General features: G+C 43.0%; 1 protein-coding gene across 1 annotated transcript; it reads right to left on the reverse strand.

The window, feature by feature from the left end:
* Positions 1-1,354: 1,354 nt before the first annotated feature.
* On the reverse strand, positions 1,355-19,642 carry epha2a (eph receptor A2 a). Its single transcript, XM_088308403.1, has 17 exons — positions 19,427-19,642; positions 18,289-18,356; positions 14,800-15,436; positions 8,114-8,269; positions 7,703-8,035; positions 6,914-7,041; positions 6,625-6,802; positions 6,187-6,289; positions 5,868-5,920; positions 5,660-5,785; positions 5,393-5,578; positions 5,240-5,301; positions 4,613-4,822; positions 3,851-4,000; positions 3,517-3,710; positions 3,013-3,168; positions 1,355-2,114 (listed from the first exon to the last, which is right to left on the reverse strand). Exons 1-17 carry the CDS (start codon positions 19,620-19,622, stop codon positions 2,006-2,008), a joined length of 3,045 nt encoding a protein of 1,014 aa, XP_088164529.1. The 5' UTR covers positions 19,623-19,642; the 3' UTR covers positions 1,355-2,005.
* Between the last annotated feature and the right edge of the window lie 580 nt (positions 19,643-20,222).

A 20,222-nucleotide genomic window follows, 5' to 3' on the forward strand; every position in this document is an offset into this window, starting at 1 on the left:
GAAGCATGACAGGGTGAACAAGGATAATGGGACCTTCTTGGCGGGGATGAACACGAAAAGAAATGTAGCCACGCTGACGGAATACACTTGTGTGTAGCTGTGACATTCTACTCGATTCTGGCAGTCACTCTGTTCGTTCAAAAACTCCAGTCTGAGCGACAGGTGGCCCTCCCCTTCATACACACACTACAAAATTATTTGTGGGGCGGAATTGAAGGAAAGATTTTCCAAATCATGTCGAATATATTGAATTTTTGACAACAACTAAGGATGTAAAATCACATCTAGAAAGATCAGTGGAAAGGAAAATTTCGATTGAATGTGCAGTATAAAAAGTCTACACACCCTTGTATTTAAAAAAGCTAGATGAAAAATGTTGAATCTTCATTTGGGGTAAGTGGTTAATTCTGAGTAGGGCCCGATCGATATAGATTTTTTTTTTTTAGGTCTGTTCCGATATTTGGTAGAAGAAACTTCTGATGACGGATTGATTAATTAAACGATTAATGAGAAAAATGTGTCCATTAGTTAACTGTAATATCCATGGCAGGTTTATGTTTTTTTATACCGTGTCACCCAAGGGATCATAGGTCAAACACATTTAAGGTGGGTTTCCAACCTTTAATAAGATTAGGGGCTTCGAGATGGCAAAATCCCCACTAAAATCTTGGTAATTCCTTGCTGAAAAATGCGCCGCCCACACACTTTTCTTTCTTTCACCTCGGTTGACCTCCATTTTCGATTGGGGGAAAATGAGGAAATTGAGATTTCCCAGGTGGATTAAGTGTTGAATGTGGATTTAGGTTAAAGTTCCTCAAACAAGTCCCTTGAGTCAAGGAGTTAAAGGGAGAATTATGAATATTAACTGTTTAGTTGCTTGAATGCAAATAGTTGGATCGCTGGAGTGTAAAATTAAACAACCAAGTAAATATTTGTGTGACATTTCTGAAATTTGGTCTGTAAGGGGGCGGTTGTATTTGGCTAAACAAATAAGCAGTGGTGGCTTTCTGTATGTGCCATTTATTGTCAGTCTGGACGAGCATTTGACTCAACTGTGCTAAAACAAATGTACAGTACTGTCATGATTAAAAAAAAAAGTTTGGCCACTTAAGATAATGCCATTTGAATATTTAATTTCTCTGTGATTCTCTGTGGGAGTACAGGGAAATGCCAGAGTTCTATATAATAATAATAATCCATGATAATAGACCTATTATATTATTTAGATCATTGTACTTCCATATGCAAGTTTCCCTAATGTTGTGGTAGATGACAGACTGCTTCAATGTGGTCATGGTTTTAATATTGCACACTATTTCCACCATACGAGTTAATAATGAGGAACCATCACCCATAAAGGCAACACTGGATTTTATTTACACTCCAAAATCGATTGCCCAACATTACATGCTCCACATTAGAATTCTTCCTGTTGTAACAAATGACATAAATATAAAATAAAATAAATATTAAATAAACATTTACAGCTGTATTAAGACATGTAAACAAATACGATGATTTGAGTAAGACGTAAGATGGCGCACAAACTACAAAAAGTCCAACGTGTGATTCTTTACCCTGAGCGGAACAATCTTTGCAAATAGTTTGATTACAGAACATACAAAAATAAATGTTTCAATCCTGAATACTTGTCTAAAAAACCCCAAAACAAAACAAAGAAACGAAAGAAAGAAAAAAAAGCCGGCCCTTAATCACTAAGAACCTTATTCAGATCGACACAAGCCCAAAGCGCTCTCGTTTCTTTTCTGGTTTCTTCGAGTTTGCTTTAAACAAGCTTATGTTCAACATGGCTATAAAGTAAATAAGTGTTTGTTGTTTTTTTTCTTTTCCGAGTCTTATTCCTCCGGAGTCCTGTTCAGTCGTGCCACACTGCAATTTTTTTACAGCGAGGGGGTCTACCCCTGCACTTTCAGTCCTTTTCATCCTCAAAGTCTGACATGGTGTGGTCGATTCTAGTGCGCCTCAACGTCTGGCATTGCTTCGATCACACTGCAAACACGCTGAGGGAGCTGCATTCGTCTTTCAGTCCCAGAATGCTGTAGGCTATCCTCTTCATGTGGCCTGGCAAGCGGACCCCAATGTTCCTGATGTCTCTGGAAGTGGGGTAAGGAGATTGTTTAAGCCTTTGCAAACCATACAGTGTGTTTAAAATCAAGGCAGAGCAGAGAATGTAAGGAAAAAACAATTCCAAGAAGCTCCTTATATTCCTAATGCCCATTAGATATAACAATACCATGTTTAGCCCCAAATGCCAGAAGAATTCAAGTATTGCCTATTTTTGAGGAAATATTATGAGAATAGTCATATGTTTTAAGTGTTGTGAGAATGAAGTGGATTTTTTTTCCAGAAAAAAAAAGGTGAAATTGTCACACACACAAAAAAAAGACATTTTGTCGAAATAAAAAGTTGTCATGTTGTGAAAATAAAGTTTTCAAGAAAAAAAAAGTCATCTTCAAGAAGAAAGATGTATTTTGTTGGGCTGGGGAAAAAAAAAAAACAATTTATGAAAAAGTGGAATTTTTACAAGAATGTCATATTACTGCATTATGATTTTAAAGTGAATTTAACAAGGGATCAAAGTCATGTATTTACAAACGAATTTCCAAAATACAACTTTACTGAACTTCAATAAGGGAAGAAAGTTAGATTTTTAATAAATGCAAAGTTATTCTGGAATAAATATAAAATCTGATTACGTATGCCTTTTGCTCTTGGGGGCAAAATGTAGAACTTTTTTCTGTATTAACGCTTTATAGGAAAAAAAAAAGAAAAAGTAATTTATGTATGTCTGAAAAACAAATGTAATTTATTTCTGTCTGTTCCCCATAGCCTTTTTAAAGTGATACAACATAAACTTATTTCAAACACCACTGATGCAAGGTAAACGTGTGGAGACGGCCCAAGCAAATCTTGCGAGCTCGGTGGATTGTCTTTGCAAGGAAGTGGCCAGATACCAGATGTTAGGTGCACCTGTGTCCCGGTTGTACTTACTCATGCCTCAGGGTGAGCACCTGCTCCATGGTGGAGACCCCCGCCCGGGCAAAGCTCTCGTTGTACTGACTCATTTTGATGGACTCCAGCCATTCGGGAACTGACCGGAACATGGTGCCGTCACAGCCGCTGGTGCTGGGCAAGCGGATGGACACGCTGGAAGGGGACAGTCAAAACAGACTTGGGTCACTCGCCATGTACTCGGACACATCTTTACAATTTCATTTGATTCACTGGGTTGCAATCCAAAGCACCATCGTATGAGACAAGACGGATGAGGCAGGCGGGAGGAAGTGGTATAATGCAACATATGAATATATATGTATAATATATCCATTCAGCAGTATACACGTACTTGCAAAATCATGTGTTTTCTAGCATACTGAGGCCCCAAAAAGGCCGATTCATTAATTGGAATAAAACTAATACTTTCTGCTAACACTTTCCATTATATCATTTATAGCAGTTCAGCATATTTCTTTTCATTTAATTTTTTTTGCATACCGTGGGTCAAAGTCTGCGATGGTGCTCAAAGACTCAGGATTCTGGAGCAGCTTATCCAGGATGTTGACAATGTCGGTGAAGCGAGGTCTCTTGGAACGGTCGTGCAGCCAACACTGGAGCATGAGCTGGTAGATGGCGGAGGGACAGTCCATGGGAGCCGGCAGCCTGAAGGCCTCGTTGATGGCTTTCATGACCTGGCCAAAAGGAGCCGCAGTTTAACATTTGCAAACTGGCTGCTCATGTGCCGTGTTTGACATGAGCGGTGGAGTCTCTCCCTGATTAAATGAAACAATCAGTCACCCCAGCGAGGGGGTTGTGACAGAGCCGGCGTTACCTCATGGTTGCTCATGTCCCAGTAGGGCCGCTCGCCAAATGCCATCACTTCCCACATGACGATGCCAAAGCTCCACACGTCGCTGGCTGAAGTGAACTTCCTGTAGGCGATGGCTTCGGGGGCTGTCCAGCGGATGGGGATTTTACCTCCCTGGCAAGAGATCAGGCAACATTGAGTCACATGTAGACGACAATCCAGATGCTGGAACAATTCTTCAAGGAGTAGTCAAGTCAAACATGTTCTTTCCCTTCTATGCACCCCCAACTAGGTTTGCAAACGTCACATGACCCAACCCAGCCAACATGTGAGATATGATGGTCGTTACTCCAGTCCTTAGGCACTGTGATGTCATTTTCAGTTGATAGCAAGTGGCAGTGCAAGGCAAAATGGCCGCCCCTTGACGCGGCAAAAAAAACAACAAAACAAAAAAAAACGGGTGGATTTTTCTACTTAATTCATATTCCACAAACGCACTATTCATCAGGATACCGTGTTTAGACTAGTGGTGCAGCATAGAACATATTATTGTGAAGAAAAATGTTGACGTGACTTTCCCTTAGGATTACAGAAAATAAATGGATGGCTGACATAGAAGCTCTGGAATTTGCCCATAACCATCTAATTCCGTGTCAATGAAACAAAGTGATGCCAGGGGCAATTTCCCCTACTCTTCCGAGGTTAGCAACTGAAAGGGTTTCAGGGATGTTGTGTTGGGGACCCCCAAAATACAATATACCAAGCTAGACATATTATTAGACTTACTCTGGTTGTGTACGTCCCCTCGGCGTCGTCCTCCAGGACGCGCGAAAGGCCAAAGTCGGACACCTTGCACTCCAGGTTGCTGTTGACGAGAACGTTCCTGGCTGCCAGGTCCCGGTGGACGTAGTTCATGTCTGAGAGGTACTTCATGCCGGCCGCAATTCCGCGCAGCATTCCCGCAAGCTGGTAGGTGGGAATCTCACCGTCGCGATCCTGTGCGAATGGTAAACAAGTGAGTGAAAAAGAATCTCAACATATTTGAGACCCCAGTGCAAACTAATGAGACATTACACTGAATGTCATTACAGGGGATCCCCAGTTTAGAATGGAGTTCTCATCATCAATGTTACCAGGAATTTGAAACTAAGTCGGAATATGACACCGTGACCTAACACAATATTCAAGTCATAATAAATTATAGTAAATCTTCGTAATTTTCATTTGATTGTTTTATATTTAGGGACCGGGAGAGTTATTAATTCTAAGTATGGTGGTAACGGAGCAATCACATATACTTATTCTGCGGCAAACTAGTTCATTGTGTGCCGGATGCAACCTCGGGATGTTGGGACTGTCATGGACTGAGGATCCCCATTAATATTGTCAAATACCTTAACATCTCATTCGTACCTTGAGATAGATGTCGAGAGCTCCGTTCTCCATGTACTCAGTCACTATCATGGCGTGCTTGACTGAAAAAAAAAAATAAAAAAGTGAGCAATTAATTACTTGGTCTTTGCAAAAAAAAAAAAAAAATTTTTAAATCCACTGTTTTAGGCTCACATTTGGTGACAACTCCCTCCAAGCGGATGATGTTGGGATGCGAGAACTGCCCCATGATGCTGGCCTCGCTCAGGAAGTCTTGTCTCTGCTTTTCAGAGTAACCCGGCTTGAGGGTCTTGATGGCCACAGCCACCTCCCCACGGGCGGGGGATTTCATCACACCTCGGAACACTTCACCGAACTCTCCTGATAGATGGGAAGAATACACCGTCACACTCAGATCCTTGAGCTGGTGTGGGATTCGTGCTTGGCGATCTCAACACTCACCAACGCCGATGACTTTTTGCTTGCTGATGGCGTTCGGGTCAATTTCCGTGACAAACTTCTGGATGGCGATGTTGGGGTCTTCGTACATGTGTGGATCCACGTAAGTCTTAAGAGGCTTCAGTTGATCTGAGGGGAAAAAAATGAGTAATTGTGTGTCTTTAAAATGACAAATTGCTGTTAGAATTGTTGACTTTTTTTTTTTTTTTACCTGATGAAAAGTAGGGATCCTCGGCTCCTCCCCGACGATGAGCTCTCAGTCTCCTGAGTGGGAGGAAAAAAAGAATAATTACAGAGGCACTGCACACAATACAGACAGGAATGTTAATAACAGCAGCTCGGTTGGAGAAGAAGAACTCATACCAGAATATGGTCATAGCCCATTTTTCACCGTGGTTACGTTCCGAAAACTACCATAAAAACTCAAACTCCACCAATACCCGGCACCCCATCCCTTCAAAAAATGAGTTCTTCTATAGTTAAAGCCCGAAATTACACTCCTACACTCTTTAAATGCATTCTTGACCAACCTTTTACGGAGCAGCAGGACAGCCACAACCACGAGCAGAACAACTGCGACTCCAGCGACCGCTCCCATCACCATAGTGGAGGGGCTTTGGATCTGAGATTCCGCTGTAAAAAAAAAAGAAAAAACATAAAATAATTTCTTTGGAAAATCACTTCTTTTCACCAGTCAGTTGGAGCCCATCCCAGCACAGTTGGGCAAGAGAAACAGGGTAAAGCTGGACCGGTTGTCAGGTAATTATAGGGCACAAATACTGTTGACACGCAAGCATTCACATCTATGGATAATTTCAAATCTTCAATGAATGTGTGTTTTTGGAATGTGTGAGGAAACCGAAGTACCAAAAGAAAAACCAAGGGAAGCACACGGGTAGCAACAAAACATGAACCAGAGCAATTCCAAATAAAAGGGACTTGATTAGAAACTTTAAATTGAGCGTTACCTAGTGGGGAAGTATGGAACTCGTACTCCGTGCTGTAGCTCCCAGGGTTCCCGTCAGGACTGAGCGCCTGTACCCTGAACATGTACGTTGTGTCCGGTGTGAGGTCATTAATGTGCACTGAGCTCTTATCCAGGATCAGGACCGTGTAGGTGGTTACATCACGCTCCCCGTCACCGTCCTTCAAAAGAAGAAAAGGTTGAAAGGGTGGATTAGGATTAGGATCATCTTCCCAGGAAAACATGGAGGAGCCCCCGGGATGGAATCTCGCAAAAAAAGCACTCCGTCTTACTTTTCTGCGGTACATGAGCTCATAGCGGTGACTGATGTGCGCTGGAGGTCGGCGAGACAGAGCCCAAGACAGAGACAGGCTTGTGGGGCTGCGATCATCCAGATGGATCAACGTCACCTTTGGGGGATCTGGCCGAATGGTCGGGTAGAAGCAAAGAACAAAAACAACAGTTAGAGTGAATCATCAGTCGTGGGCCTTCTTGGAATGAGACCTTTTGGGATTCCGTGGGTGGCCTGAAATCCCCTTGTGGGGAAAGCTACATTTCTGCAAATATGTTCTAACCATTGTTGTAAGGGTTGAGGCCGAGTAATATTATGAAGGCAGCTTGACACGCGAAGGCATTTCCAAATTTTAAGAGTTTATTATTACTTGCTGAATATCTGGATTGGAAAGGATACAATGAAACGGCGAAATACGAAGAAGTTGTGTTAAACCAGATTTGCTCTTTCATTTTCCAATTCCATGTCCAGAATTATTCAAATTCTTCCATGTTTTTTTAAAATGACAAAATTTGTCGGGTGGCAACCTCCAGAGTTTCTCATGCAAATATTTACGGTAATTGTGACTTTACAATGACATTAGCGTTGGTTAGAGGCAACAGTACATTTCGACTTGCGTACAAATTTGGGTTACATTGTCGTTGCGCGAACCGAATGCAATTGCACTTTGAAAAGGTCAAAAGATTAGACCACAAAAATGTTGCTATTGTTCAAGCTTAACAATAAAGAGATCAAGACAAAGTTAACGGGGAACAGGATGGAATCAATCTTAAAATAAGACTGAGCTCACCAGTATAGTCCAGAGCCGTGGTGATGCTGGTGGCGGGCCTCGTGGCGCCATACTGGGACACCCCGCTGTGTACTTCCACCGTAAACGTGTAGTTGAGATGCGAGTCCAGGTCACCGACTACAACCTCGGTGTCCAGAAGGTCGGCAGGGCCAGGCTCGAAGCGGACTTTCTCGCCGCAAGGGGCGCACGAGGCCCTGTCGCACTGCTCGCACAGCACGCTGTAGGTGAGGTCGCGGCGGCCCCCCGTCACAAGTGGCAAACTCCAGGACAGCTGCAACCGGCCGTCAGCTGACAGGGTGGTGGCGGTCAGGTCACGGGGAGCGCTGGGTGGAGCTATTGAAGGAAATTCGAGAAGTTAGTCTAAACAATCAGAGTATGATTGACTGTGTTATCAGTGAGTGGAAGTCTTACCGGAACAAGGCGACGTAGGCGGGTCCGACGGCGAGCGGAAGTAACCGTCATTGCACTCGCAGCGGGTGGCGCCGGCCGCAGAGGGCTTGGTGTTGTCAGGACACACCTGACACAAGTCGGCGCTCACGGTCGGCTTGAAGTAGCCCGGCTCGCATTCTGTGTCAAAACACAGAAAGAATTTTAGGTGCGCGGCAGCCTCTTTTTGCAACAGTAACTTCCATTCTGACATGGCATATAATGCCCTATCCTTTAGCCACTCAGCGCTGTACTCGCATACCACAATTTTGAGCCCATAACTGGAAATTATGTATAAAGCCAAATTGGGGCGTAAGGCAGACTACACTTTGGACCAGCTGCTAGCCAATCACAGGGCATCTATAGTGATGGAAAACCACTAAGGCACTGAGCGGGAACTGTATCCACGTTGCCTGCACAGAAACCAGGTAAGTGGAGATCACCATGTGTGTGGTGTGCTTTGTTCATCAAGTACACCACATATTGTCAGAAAAGTAAGCACACACAGCGATTCTTACATAGTCATGCACACATTTTATAAATCAGCCAAGTTGTTATAAATCTGCATGCAACAACTTGCTTTTGTTGATGATGACATGCACTTAAGCGAACCGCAAAACACAGGAAGGAATGACAGAACAAAAGGAAAACAATGAGGCAATGTGTGTAATGTTGGGTCTTTGTGCCCAACAGGAAGCTTTTGTTGCTAGTAACCTATAATCACTGCCCTTTTGTATGCCGAGGAATGAATAGGGATTTCCCTCCGCAATGTGCCCCCACTTGCCTTTTCCACCTGAAGGCCTCGTCTCAGGTCACACGTTGACGACTTGGCCCGGATGACATCGAAGCATTAAATCCATCAAGTTATGTGAGCTATCCTTCCTAACCGTGAACTCTCCACTCAGGCCCTCTGGCAGATCCTCATTTTACGACAGCACTGATGTACAACTTTCGAGGTTCCACACAATGGACTAGTTTGTGCAGCCGTATGAGTATACATCATCTCGCGTTACAAGAAGACACGTTGAGTTCCAGCCAATCTTAACCCTTTTCTTTCCCGCCTGATTGTTATGCCCTGAATAGGGACAGACCCCGAATTGGAAAAAAACTCTCAGTCAGGATGTGTCACCTTTGTAACAAGATGAGACTTTTGGTGTCATCATTACTTTAATTATGACTTTACTACTGCATTAGTGTAGGTTAGTGTACATTACGGAACCTTTTAAACTTTCAGTATGCACAAATTCTGGTTATATACCCATGCATACGAACGGAACGATCCCAAACAGAGTCCCCCCCCCCCACCCCCCCCACCCCACCCCATTAACATTTAATAGAAGTGTTTTTGCCAAAGGAAATGGCACATTGGACACTGGTGGCATGCTCCGCTGAACATCTTAGCCAAAGCGATAAGAGAGCAGCCTTTCCGGGCCACGGGAGGTTAATGAAAGCGCGGACTGGACAGAAAGTGCGAGGCATGAGGACTGCGCACACCATCCAAGACTGATGTTTCCTCTCTTTCCTCTTCCCTTCCATTTACCGCAAATTATGACAGGCAAGGGTGAATAGTTAAATGAGGGGGGGGATAAAAAGGAGAGAGGAAGAGGAAACATGCAGGAGCTGCTTTTCAGTGGAAAGACAACAACGTCTGCACACTTTGGGATCACGGGCAGTCTCTCTGCAGCAAGTCTTCTTTCATGAGAGGAGCCTGGATTGAAGATGAGGTTACGTTTCTTCATCACCAACTTGACTGTTGATTGTTGACTACGCAACATAATGAATGCGATATGTACAAAGTGCATTCACATGAAAGCAACCTTTCAGCAGGCAAGGAAATCCCTCGATCATTCAACACGTGTTTGGATCTTTTTGGACTTGAGCGATATGCTGAGCCACGTCCGGTGTCTTTATTTAGACTAAAAACCACTCTATAGCTAGAGGTATGTTTCCGGGCCTGATATACTGTACACTACAAATTGGGGTTACGTTACTGTCATACGAAGAGGACTTCGCCATAAATCGAGTACTGCTTTGACGGTTAAAATGATATCCTGTAAATGTTTAATCACCATTAAATTATTCTGTATACACAACTGCTCGAGTTGGGGGCGGCATAGCTCGGAGGTAGAGTTATCGTATCCAAACCTAGAGATTGTGACCAGGCTGAGGTATCCTTGAGCGAGATACTGAACTGGCAGTTGCTCCTGATGTCATCAGTTGGTAGCTGCGACAGCAGTGTGAAGCGCTTTGAGTGCCTTAATTGGTGGAAAGGCGCTAAACAAGTGAAAGTCCATTTCCGAGATACTATATCAATTTTTAGCAACAAATTGTATTTGAAATCAGAGACCAGTGGAAAAGAATGACAACTAAATATGAATGCTATGCAATTCAATGTATAATATTTTAAAAAGGGATTTGGTCGGGGAAATTTTTTTTATATCTGTTCAAAGTGAATAAAAATTGGTATTTTTGTACAGACCTCATGTGAAAATGAAAGCAACATATCCTTTTGGCAAGAAGTATGAAGTAGACACGTTTAATACTTGTTTCTATACTGTAGTTACATTTAATGAGCAACTAGTATCTCGCCCTGTGTCACAGCCCTGACATCTGGATTTTTGGCTTGTTAAATGACACTTCTGCCACCCTACCTCTCCTACTCAAAGAGGAGGATATGGGTGGCAATGAGCCATGTGGGACTTTTTTTTGCGGAGGATACAGCATGGAACCACTTCCAGGGAGCATCTCCCTGCAACACGTCATTTCATTACAAGGCCTCTCATGCTGCATGATGGTATAGCATGATATCACGCGACTGATGTTTCCTTCTCCTCCCCACCTCAAGCGTGTTTTCTTTAGTTTTTTTCCTTGCCCTCCTAGGGTTTAGAGCACCGAATGTCACTGATTTTGTGAACTGTGGGATTGTGAAGCCTTTTGAGACACTTTTGTGATCACGGTCTATGAAAAAAAAAACAACAAAAAAAAACTTGACTTTAGCGGGCTACAAAAATTAATAATGTAGTTGCTGCATGTCCCCCAGGCCCTGTGTTTGACATGGGGCTCTGTAGTGTCAAAAATATTGGTAATGATCTGGACCATTCCAACATTTACATTAAGGTGTTGGTGTTTTCCATTCCAAAGCATACCACGGCAATCAGCACTGGATTGAACCACTTTGCAGAAATGCGGCTCAAGTATCACCATGGTGAGGGATAAGCAGCAGGTTGAGTTGAGCAGGAAGATGAATAGAAGGCCTTAAAGGGGGAGGAAGGGGTCCGGACTGGAGAACCAAACAGAAGTTCTCTCTGGGGAGTCACTCAGCGGGAGTGGGGGTCTTTTCGCATGAGAAAAGGAGGCCAGCCCATTTTAATCTTGAGCCCGAGTGCTAGGACTTCTGTCACGGAGCAAAGAAACCCTCGGCTCTATTCATCTATTGTCTGGCAGGACTGGACGGAGTGGTGCCATAAATATGTTGCATTAGTCATTGCAGCTCGTAAAATGGCGCCATGTGCGCAGGGCTGCGAATGCACATGCACACTAAGTTGAGTTTTGCCAATCTACTCACGCCGATTCAATGAATTCAATCGTATTGTCACTTGTGGATGAAACTTGGGCGTCTAATTGCCCCACACTCCCTTTGGACAACGACGCACACGTGAAAAGAACTTGCGTTCCGCACCGGCGCATCTGTTAATTGAATCTGGGCTTTTGCCGCCATTGTTCTAATGAGTGGGAACACGGATTAGTCGGCTCGTTGCGTGTGTTAACCACCGGATGAAAGGACCCGAGGGGAGGTAAAGCAGGGCTACGTAACAGCTGTCCTGTTGCTCCACTAATCTTCTTGACTAAATTACACTCCACACCTAACTAAGCAGCCACGGAAACCAACCAGCCCTCATGCGCCAACTGTCGGCCCGCTGCGAGACAACCTGCTTATTTGTGTCAGTCGGCATTCCGTCTCAGCCCGCTTCCTTTTCCCACAACAGTTGCGCTCTTCATTGCAAGACACATGCGGGACCGTAAGTCTTCCAGAATATCACTTTCTCTGACACCTAAAGCCCAGAATGAAGTCGTCGCATTAGCGTGGAATAAAGACCTGCAGTGGTGCTTCTGTCACCATCAGCGTTGAGAATTTTATTTATTTATTTAAAATCAGATTTTACAAATCACATATACACATTATAATTAATATTTTTTCAATCAATTTCATTTCACTTTTACACATCAGACAAGCACTATTTTTGCAGTAGGAGTTCTTAGACTGGGGAATTTTTAAGCCAATAAACTTACTATATTAGGCTTCATTTAAATCGTGGGTTGGGGGGGTAGACTTAAGGCAAATATGAATCCATTTTCTTTAGCCCTTCACTTGTGACCTTATCTCAACTGAAGTCTGGGTGAGAGACGCAGGAAGACCTATGAACTAGTTGGCTATCAATTGCACGGCACATAGACAACCAAAGATTCACGTTCACATCGATTGAAAATTTAGTCCTCCATTCCATGAATCCAAACTGTTTTTGGGATGTGCGAGGGAGCCGGAGTTGATTTAAATCAATCTCCGCTCCCAATGTACAATATCAGATCCGACTCCCGGCAATGAAATCATTCTGATCCCTCATAAATATTTCCTGTCTTCCTTTCGAGCTATTCATGCACAACGTCTGTTTCCGGAACTCAGAGTCTGTCAGCGGTTGGGGCGAGAAACATTCCTGTGCCTTGGACTTCCTCCACCCTCATCCTGCCCTGGGAGTGAGTGGAAGCGTCCCTTCTTTGAAGCGCCTACCTGTCACCGCTATGAATGATCTGTTCACATGGAAGGAATGGAGACGCTGCCAGTCAAGGTGACTGGAAAAACAGCAGGAGTCATAAACCGCAGCCCTGACTAAGAGAGGCGTGCCGGGGCCTCATCCCTGTAATCTGCGGTTACGGTTGCCCGGGCGATGGACACAAACAAAATACCGGCGCAGGGGGAGAGAGAACGCTCAGGTAGGCGACCAAGAGAAATTCACACGGCCCTTCCTTTAGTCAATCAGAGCAGCAGGTGACGCCAGGGTGAAAGAATTCCTTTCAGAAATCCCCGCACCACCTCGTGCCCTTCCTCCCTCCTTCCTGTGCGCTCCACTGTCCTCCCACACTTCCTCTCCATACACACACACACAGACACGCACACACATACCACACCCCAGCTTGCCAAAGAAAGACCATTTTCCACAGCGCATACAGTAGGCCAACCGCAAATATGTATTTTTATTCTCACACGTCTATTTGTTTGTTTTGTTTTTTTACTGAATCACTGTCCTTTCCTCAGGGGATGCGGAAATAGTCAAAAGTTTCTGTATACTGATGACATCTGGTTTATGTAAACGTTCAACCTCATAAGGTTAAAAATTCAATCTTAACATTGCCTTGTATATATTCCGAAAATAAAATAATACAGCTTCACTTTAGAGGTGTCATTTAATGGAAACTGCGCTTTTGAAATGCTTCAATACAAATTCTTGGCTCTGTTGGCAATTTATGTTTGGTGATGTATCTATTTCAGCAAGGCAAGATCCAAATCCTTGGATTATTTTGAAGAAATAAAAAAACCCGGGAAGTGTTTTAAAATAGTAAGACAAAAATGCATAATGTGTCTCCTTTAAACACTTAAAGTACAAGACCAAGGACAAATGTATTGGAACGCCTGACCATTGCGCCTAAAGGAAGTAACCATAGAAGAAATTGCGGCTATAACAGCTTCCAGAATTTCATGTAGACGTTTGAAAGATGTGGACCTGTGCCAATTGCCTTGCTCACAATATGTTCTTCCACACCAAACTCAAAAGGACCTCACTTTGGAAGGGGGGGAAAAACATTACCACAAAATTGGAAGCACAGAATTGGAAGAAAACGCCCCCTAAAGTTTAAATACAACCTTCAAGCTGCTTCGAAGAACTTGCCCTGAGACGAGGTGATATATGCAGTCCACACGAGCAGACAGTTATCATCTGCCTCATGCAACTGGTGCCCCAAACTACAGACATCTTGCTTTGTCTCATAGCAAAGTGATCAAAATAAAGTGGAACAAGGTCTACATTCTTATCATCACACTAAACCAAAAGATTACAAGACATTATAATTAACATAGAATCCATTTTAGAAGTGCAAATGCATAATTGTTCTAACAAATTTCTGACAGGCTTTCTGCTTCTATTCCCAGCTTCAAGGAGCTCTTTCATCCCGACAGAGAACTTGGAGCATTGTTATTCTTTTCCCGTATAAGTACAACGTGCTAAAAGTAGACCTCTTTTGCGGCGTGATGCAGCATACGTCTGCCTCTACCACATCAAGCCAGCGCCTAGGCTTAACTTTTTACGAGATCTGACGGCAAGATGGCCGAAGGAATGTAACAAACCGGATATGAGAAAATATTATAATCCATAACTACTTCCAATCTAAATTGAGAACAAACGGGTTTAGCATCCTCCCTTTTCCAGTCTGAATCTGCCAGAGCATGACTTCCTTGAAGGCATTTGGAGGCTTTGAGTGCGAGACTTCCCAAAACAAACCAGACGAGTTAATGAACATTCCTAAACACCTAGCCAACGCGGCGGCATGTGTGTGATGCCTTTTGATTCTACTATGAGGCTTTGCGTCGTTAACATGTGGCACGCCATCGAGCTCCTTACCTTGGCACGACTCCCCGGTGGTTTCATAGCCAGCGAGACACTGGCACTGGCCCACGGGAACCACCCACTCGCCCTCAGCGGTGCAGTAGATGCGTGGGGTGGACTGACTCACGGCGTTCTCCACGCAGATGCCCTCCACCTCCCGCAGAGCGTCGGCCACCGTCTCCGGGAAGGCCGCCAGGCTTTGCACAGTGGACGGGCACGTCTTGTAGTACACGCGCACCGAGAGGATCCCCACGCAGGCGCCCATGTCCTGGAAGGCCAGGTAGAAGCCTTTCCGAGACAGCGGGCCCACCGTCCTCGTCTCGGTGTTGACGAGGAGCACATGGTCTCGGGTGACCTCGTCCGGAGCGATGGTGGCCACCTTGCGGAACTGGCCCTTGCGGAAGTTGGTGCCCACGTCGGCGTCCGTCTCATAGATAAAGAAGTTGAAGGTCTCCTTGCAGGACACGGAAGCGCCGTCGAAGCTGTTGCAGTCACGTACGGTGAAGCGGAGCTCCACGGAAACACGCGTAGCGCCCGGTCGGCGTTGGATGAATGTGGTGCGCAACCAGTTGTCCTGCTCCGCGGCGTCTATGTTGCACACACTGTAGGTGTAGAAGAGTGAGCCGTTCACCACTGTCTGGACAATCTCCCACTGGAAGACAAAAAACAAAACAAAAGAAAACAAAACATGAACTTCGAGGCTTTTTATAGCCTGGCAGAGGTGGCAAAATACAGGTTTTATGTGTAGTGGAAAAAATGACAGTAAAAGCTTAAGAACTGATTCAACTCCTTTACTGAAGTAAAAGAGTAAAACTAAACTGTCCTTAAGCACAAAAGAAAAGTATGAAGTCAAAAAAGAAAATTTCCATTTAATTACTGTTCGTTCGCACAATACCCAATTTGATGACTAATTAGCATTGGCTGAGCCTTTATGCTAAGTTAACAAAACAATTTGTTCTAACACACAAAAAAGAAAAATAAACTTATGATAAAAACACTGAACAAATACACTTGGCCTATATGTGTGACACATTAGTAGAATGCACATATACAGTGCATATAAAAAGTCCAAACGCCCCCATTCAAATGCCATTTTTTGTGAGATTACAAAAAATAATAATGATTGCAAAACCCTTTTCGGCCTTTTTAGTCACCTATAACATGTTGGTCTTTAATAAAACCAAGGTTGAACTAACTCATCTTGGTCTCATCGTTTTAGGTCACAAAAACCTGGCATTTGAATAGGAGTGTGTAGACTTTCTTTTATATCGTCTAAATACTGTTCTTTGTTACTTCCCACCACTGTTGATGGGAGCCTTCTTCTTTAGTGCAGTAAGATGCAAATAAAGCACACTTGTGAGCACGAGTTCCTTTTCCACACGTTAGCATTATAGGCCCGGACATGTGTCGACGTGTGTGGTTTTCCAGTAACACACAAGGGGCCCTGTGTATGAGTGTGTGTGTGTGACTGTGACGCACACACAAATCCAACAAATACTACTGTGGAATACCAACTAACATTTGTGGCCGTTAATTGCGCTTTATAGTCAGTGTTGCATTGCAATTAAAAAGTTTTAAGAGATGGGGAAACAGTGATGAGTCATAAGATTCAAAGTCCTATTTCAGCACTTGCATCCTTGGAACACTACTCTGCTTCACGGGGTGTCAATTTATCTTTTATGGAGGGGTTAAACAAGGGTAGATTAAAGATTGGATCAAACAGGGGACTGTCATTAATATTACACGGGGTCCTTAGTTCATGGTTCTAAAAGACAACATTGCATCCGCATTTCTTAATGACTCTTAGGAGAGTTTGAAAAGTTCAGATAACGTCAAAGGGATGTTAGCAGCAAACAGAAGACTGCTCTTCACTAAAGAGCACCGTACAATGGCGAAGAGTGAAGCATGGTGGTAGCAGCATCATGTTTTGGGCCAGTTTGTCTTCTTCTGGAACTACGGCCTTGGACAAGGTGGAAGGAATTGTGAACACTTGGAAATACCACTTGGTGTTAGCAGAAAAGGGTCCGGCTTCTGCTTGAAAATTGAAGAAAATGTCAGGAAAAGTCGAATAGAACATCTGAAATGGGTTTAATCAGAGTGACTTTAAATGGTAGCAGGTTTGGTTAATTTTGAATATAGCAACATTCCAGTTACAAAACAGTATGCACACTATACAACCTTCATTATCTCAGTTGTTTTATTTTTTTCTTACACTCTCAAAGAATTATTATTTTTTCGTCATCTGAGTTGAACAAGTTATCGGCCACAACCATGGTGAAAAACTTTTGAAAGGATTTAACTTGCTCTGTGATTTGTTCGTCGTAAAAACAAAAACAACTGGCATTTAACCAGGGGTGTGTAGACACAAACTGAAATTATTCTTCGTGATGACTAAAAACTTCACAAGATAATGACTGAATGTGATATGTACAAAGAACACTGAGATAAAAGCAACCTTCTGACAAGCAAGGGAATCCCGGGACCATAAAACATGTGTTGGGATCTTTTCGGACTTGCACTATATCCCCATGTCCTGGTTCTTTTTTTAGACTGAAAACCACTCGACTATAGATAGAGGGATGTTTCCGGGACTGGTATACCTAAAATGATGCAATGCTGCTGTTATACGTCAAGTCTCGGTGGGATACTTTGTCCGGATTTACACTGCATGGTTCAAGTGACACAATTCCGGTGTTTTGTTCTCAGGTGGCACAATTGGGATGTGCGTCATTGGATATTGGATATCTCCAGACCGGAATCAGGCCTCTTCCAAATGTGAATCAAAATCTAATATGTGTTGGATAACTGCCAATGCCAGTGTGGCAAATGCACAGATTGGATATACCATGTCAAAGCTGGGTTGACATGACCAAAATACATCAATCGTTGATGTGGCCTATGCATATGCACGTCTGCCCAAACTACAAAAATAAACACTCTGAAAAATATTTGTTGTAAATCCATACTACACAGAATGCATACACAAATATGGTCTAAATATATTATGCACATGAGATCTTTCCAGGGTTAAGAAAGCCATTTAAGCACATTGAGTTTAATGACATTGTAGTTGCTCTATGTAGGGGGGATCCTTTCATTGAAATGAATAGAGGGGGGGGGGGAATCAGCACAGGCGAATTAAACGCTATGTGACGTAATATTTGCATTATTCAGGTACTCGTTTACTTCACTGTTGTCACTGCCCACTCACACTTGACACTTGTAGAATAATTTACATATAGCTTGGAAAATGGAATTGCGCATGGTGGTTGTTCATACTGGAAATTTGTCAATAGAAATGTACATTGCAAAAAATAAATAAATAATGATCGGAGCTTTGTAAATTTTGGCAATCTGGATGCCAAAAATCGATAGCACTCTATAGCCACGTATAGCACTATCCGAGAGCCCTTTTAAACATCATTAAACTGTAAATAAATCACAGAAGAGAAAGTCTTTGACCCCCGAGGTCTTACAAATGCTGGTCTGGGTATAAATACTCACCCCGTTCTCATATGGCAGAGTAAGCCAGCCCAGCTCTCCTCCTGAAGACCTCATGTCCAGCAATACTTCTGTAGACACACGCAGAAATGAGTTATAAACTACTATTAATCCATCCACACCGACATTCAAAATACTACTTTGGGGTACCAACTAACATATGTGGCATTGAAATTAAAGAGTGTTAAGAGACGGAAGCAGAGACGAGTCATGGGATTTAAGAGTCCTTTTCCAGCACTCGCATGCAAGTAGTACTACTGCGCTTCATCCCTGTATACTATTATGATTATTATAAAATTAATAATAAAGAGATGGAGATCAAAACTATTATAACAGATTGATTGATTATTCAAATAATCTGTAGTTGTAGCTATAATATGAAAATGTACCACTTTTGTGATATTACAATTATATGTAAAACAAAAAAAAATAATCTGACAAGTACACATTTATGATATCAAATTGGTCACAAAAAGCAAGCTAAAACAAGAAAACAGTGGCACTACAAAGGGACCACAATTTACAGGCTATAGTATATGTAAAGCTATTGTGGCTAGTGTGCGTGTGTTTTTTTTTTTGTCTGTGCGCACTTTTGGAAGTCCAACAAAGAAAGTCCAGCGCGTGCGTGCTGCGTTCAGGGAGCCATCAGCTTTTATGGAGGAGTTCAGGGGCCACATGCCAGCTCCATTGACAGTCTAATCAAGCATGTCGGTGTGATTCAACACATCATTAAGCGTGAAGAAACATCTCTAATCGTGTCTGAGAAAACTGTGGGTACGCCGTTTAAATACAACACAGTGTGAAGTTTGAAGTGAAACTACAGTAGGAGTGAAACATGTCGGGGCATCGTGCACAGGTGCTCCCACGCCCGGAGGCTCACTGACGCCATTCATTAACCATTCCCATGTAAAATGTCTGGATTTTAGTCCCAAATTGTCTATATTCAAAGATTTTTCGCTCTACGTGACGGTTGAAAGGAGTCGGAGAGAGTTACTTTGAAAGTAAGAAATGACAAAGACAGTTTGAGAAGTAATGACTTGATTAAAACGGGAAAACGTCACACCGGACGCTGAAATTCCAAGCTCCTGACTCACGTTTTTACCAAACTTCATCTTTGATTTAGAAAACAAAAGTAACTCACGTTCTTTCGATTGGAGGCTGACAAAAATGGCGTTGACGAATAAAAAGACAAACAAGTGAAGGCGCCGCTGCTCCATGCTTTCGTGGGAAAATAAAATGTATCCTTTCGACTCTCTCCACTCCTCCTCCGACGAGTCTCGGTCTGACTGACTGACTGACTGCAGCACAAGCAGCCAAGCCAAGCCAAGCCGACCCATTGAGAAACAGGTGGCGTCACGCGACGTAATTTTCACCGCCTCCTTGTGTCCTATGGAATGCGGAAGTCTTCCCAAATATGGGTATTGTAGGGCGGGGCTACACCTGGCTCAAGAACAAGCGGGGTGACGATTCGATTGTACGACTGTCAATCATCTTGGACTATTTATTATTCATAGAATGCCTCACGCGAGAAAAATGGGGGGGGGGGTGACACAAAATGATTTCTGACATAATCTTACATGAAAAAAGTGGTATATTTTTAAAATAGTCGTACACATTTTCAATAAAAATGTATATTTTCACATTAAAACGCATATTTACAAAAACAGTCGTAATTTTGGAGGGAAAAAAACTTGAATAGTTTCAAGATTAAAGAACATTTTTCAAATGTTTTATGTTTTATTAGTGGCAATATCGCGGCAATTTCAAGAGATTAAATTTATGAATTTTGTGGGAAAATACATATTTTTAGATAAATATTTCGGAGCTAACTACTCACATATTTTCGCATTTCGTCATAATTTTCTATGAAAGAAAGAATTAGTTAACACTGTATTGTGTTTTTTAGATTAAAAGTTGTATATTCTCAAGATTAAAGT

This window comes from Idiotropiscis lumnitzeri, chromosome 11 (assembly GCF_059441095.1).
Source record: "Idiotropiscis lumnitzeri isolate Australia: NSW breed Sydney's pygmy pipehorse chromosome 11, RoL_Ilum_1.0, whole genome shotgun sequence".
NCBI classification, from domain to species: Eukaryota; Metazoa; Chordata; class Actinopteri; order Syngnathiformes; family Syngnathidae; genus Idiotropiscis; species Idiotropiscis lumnitzeri.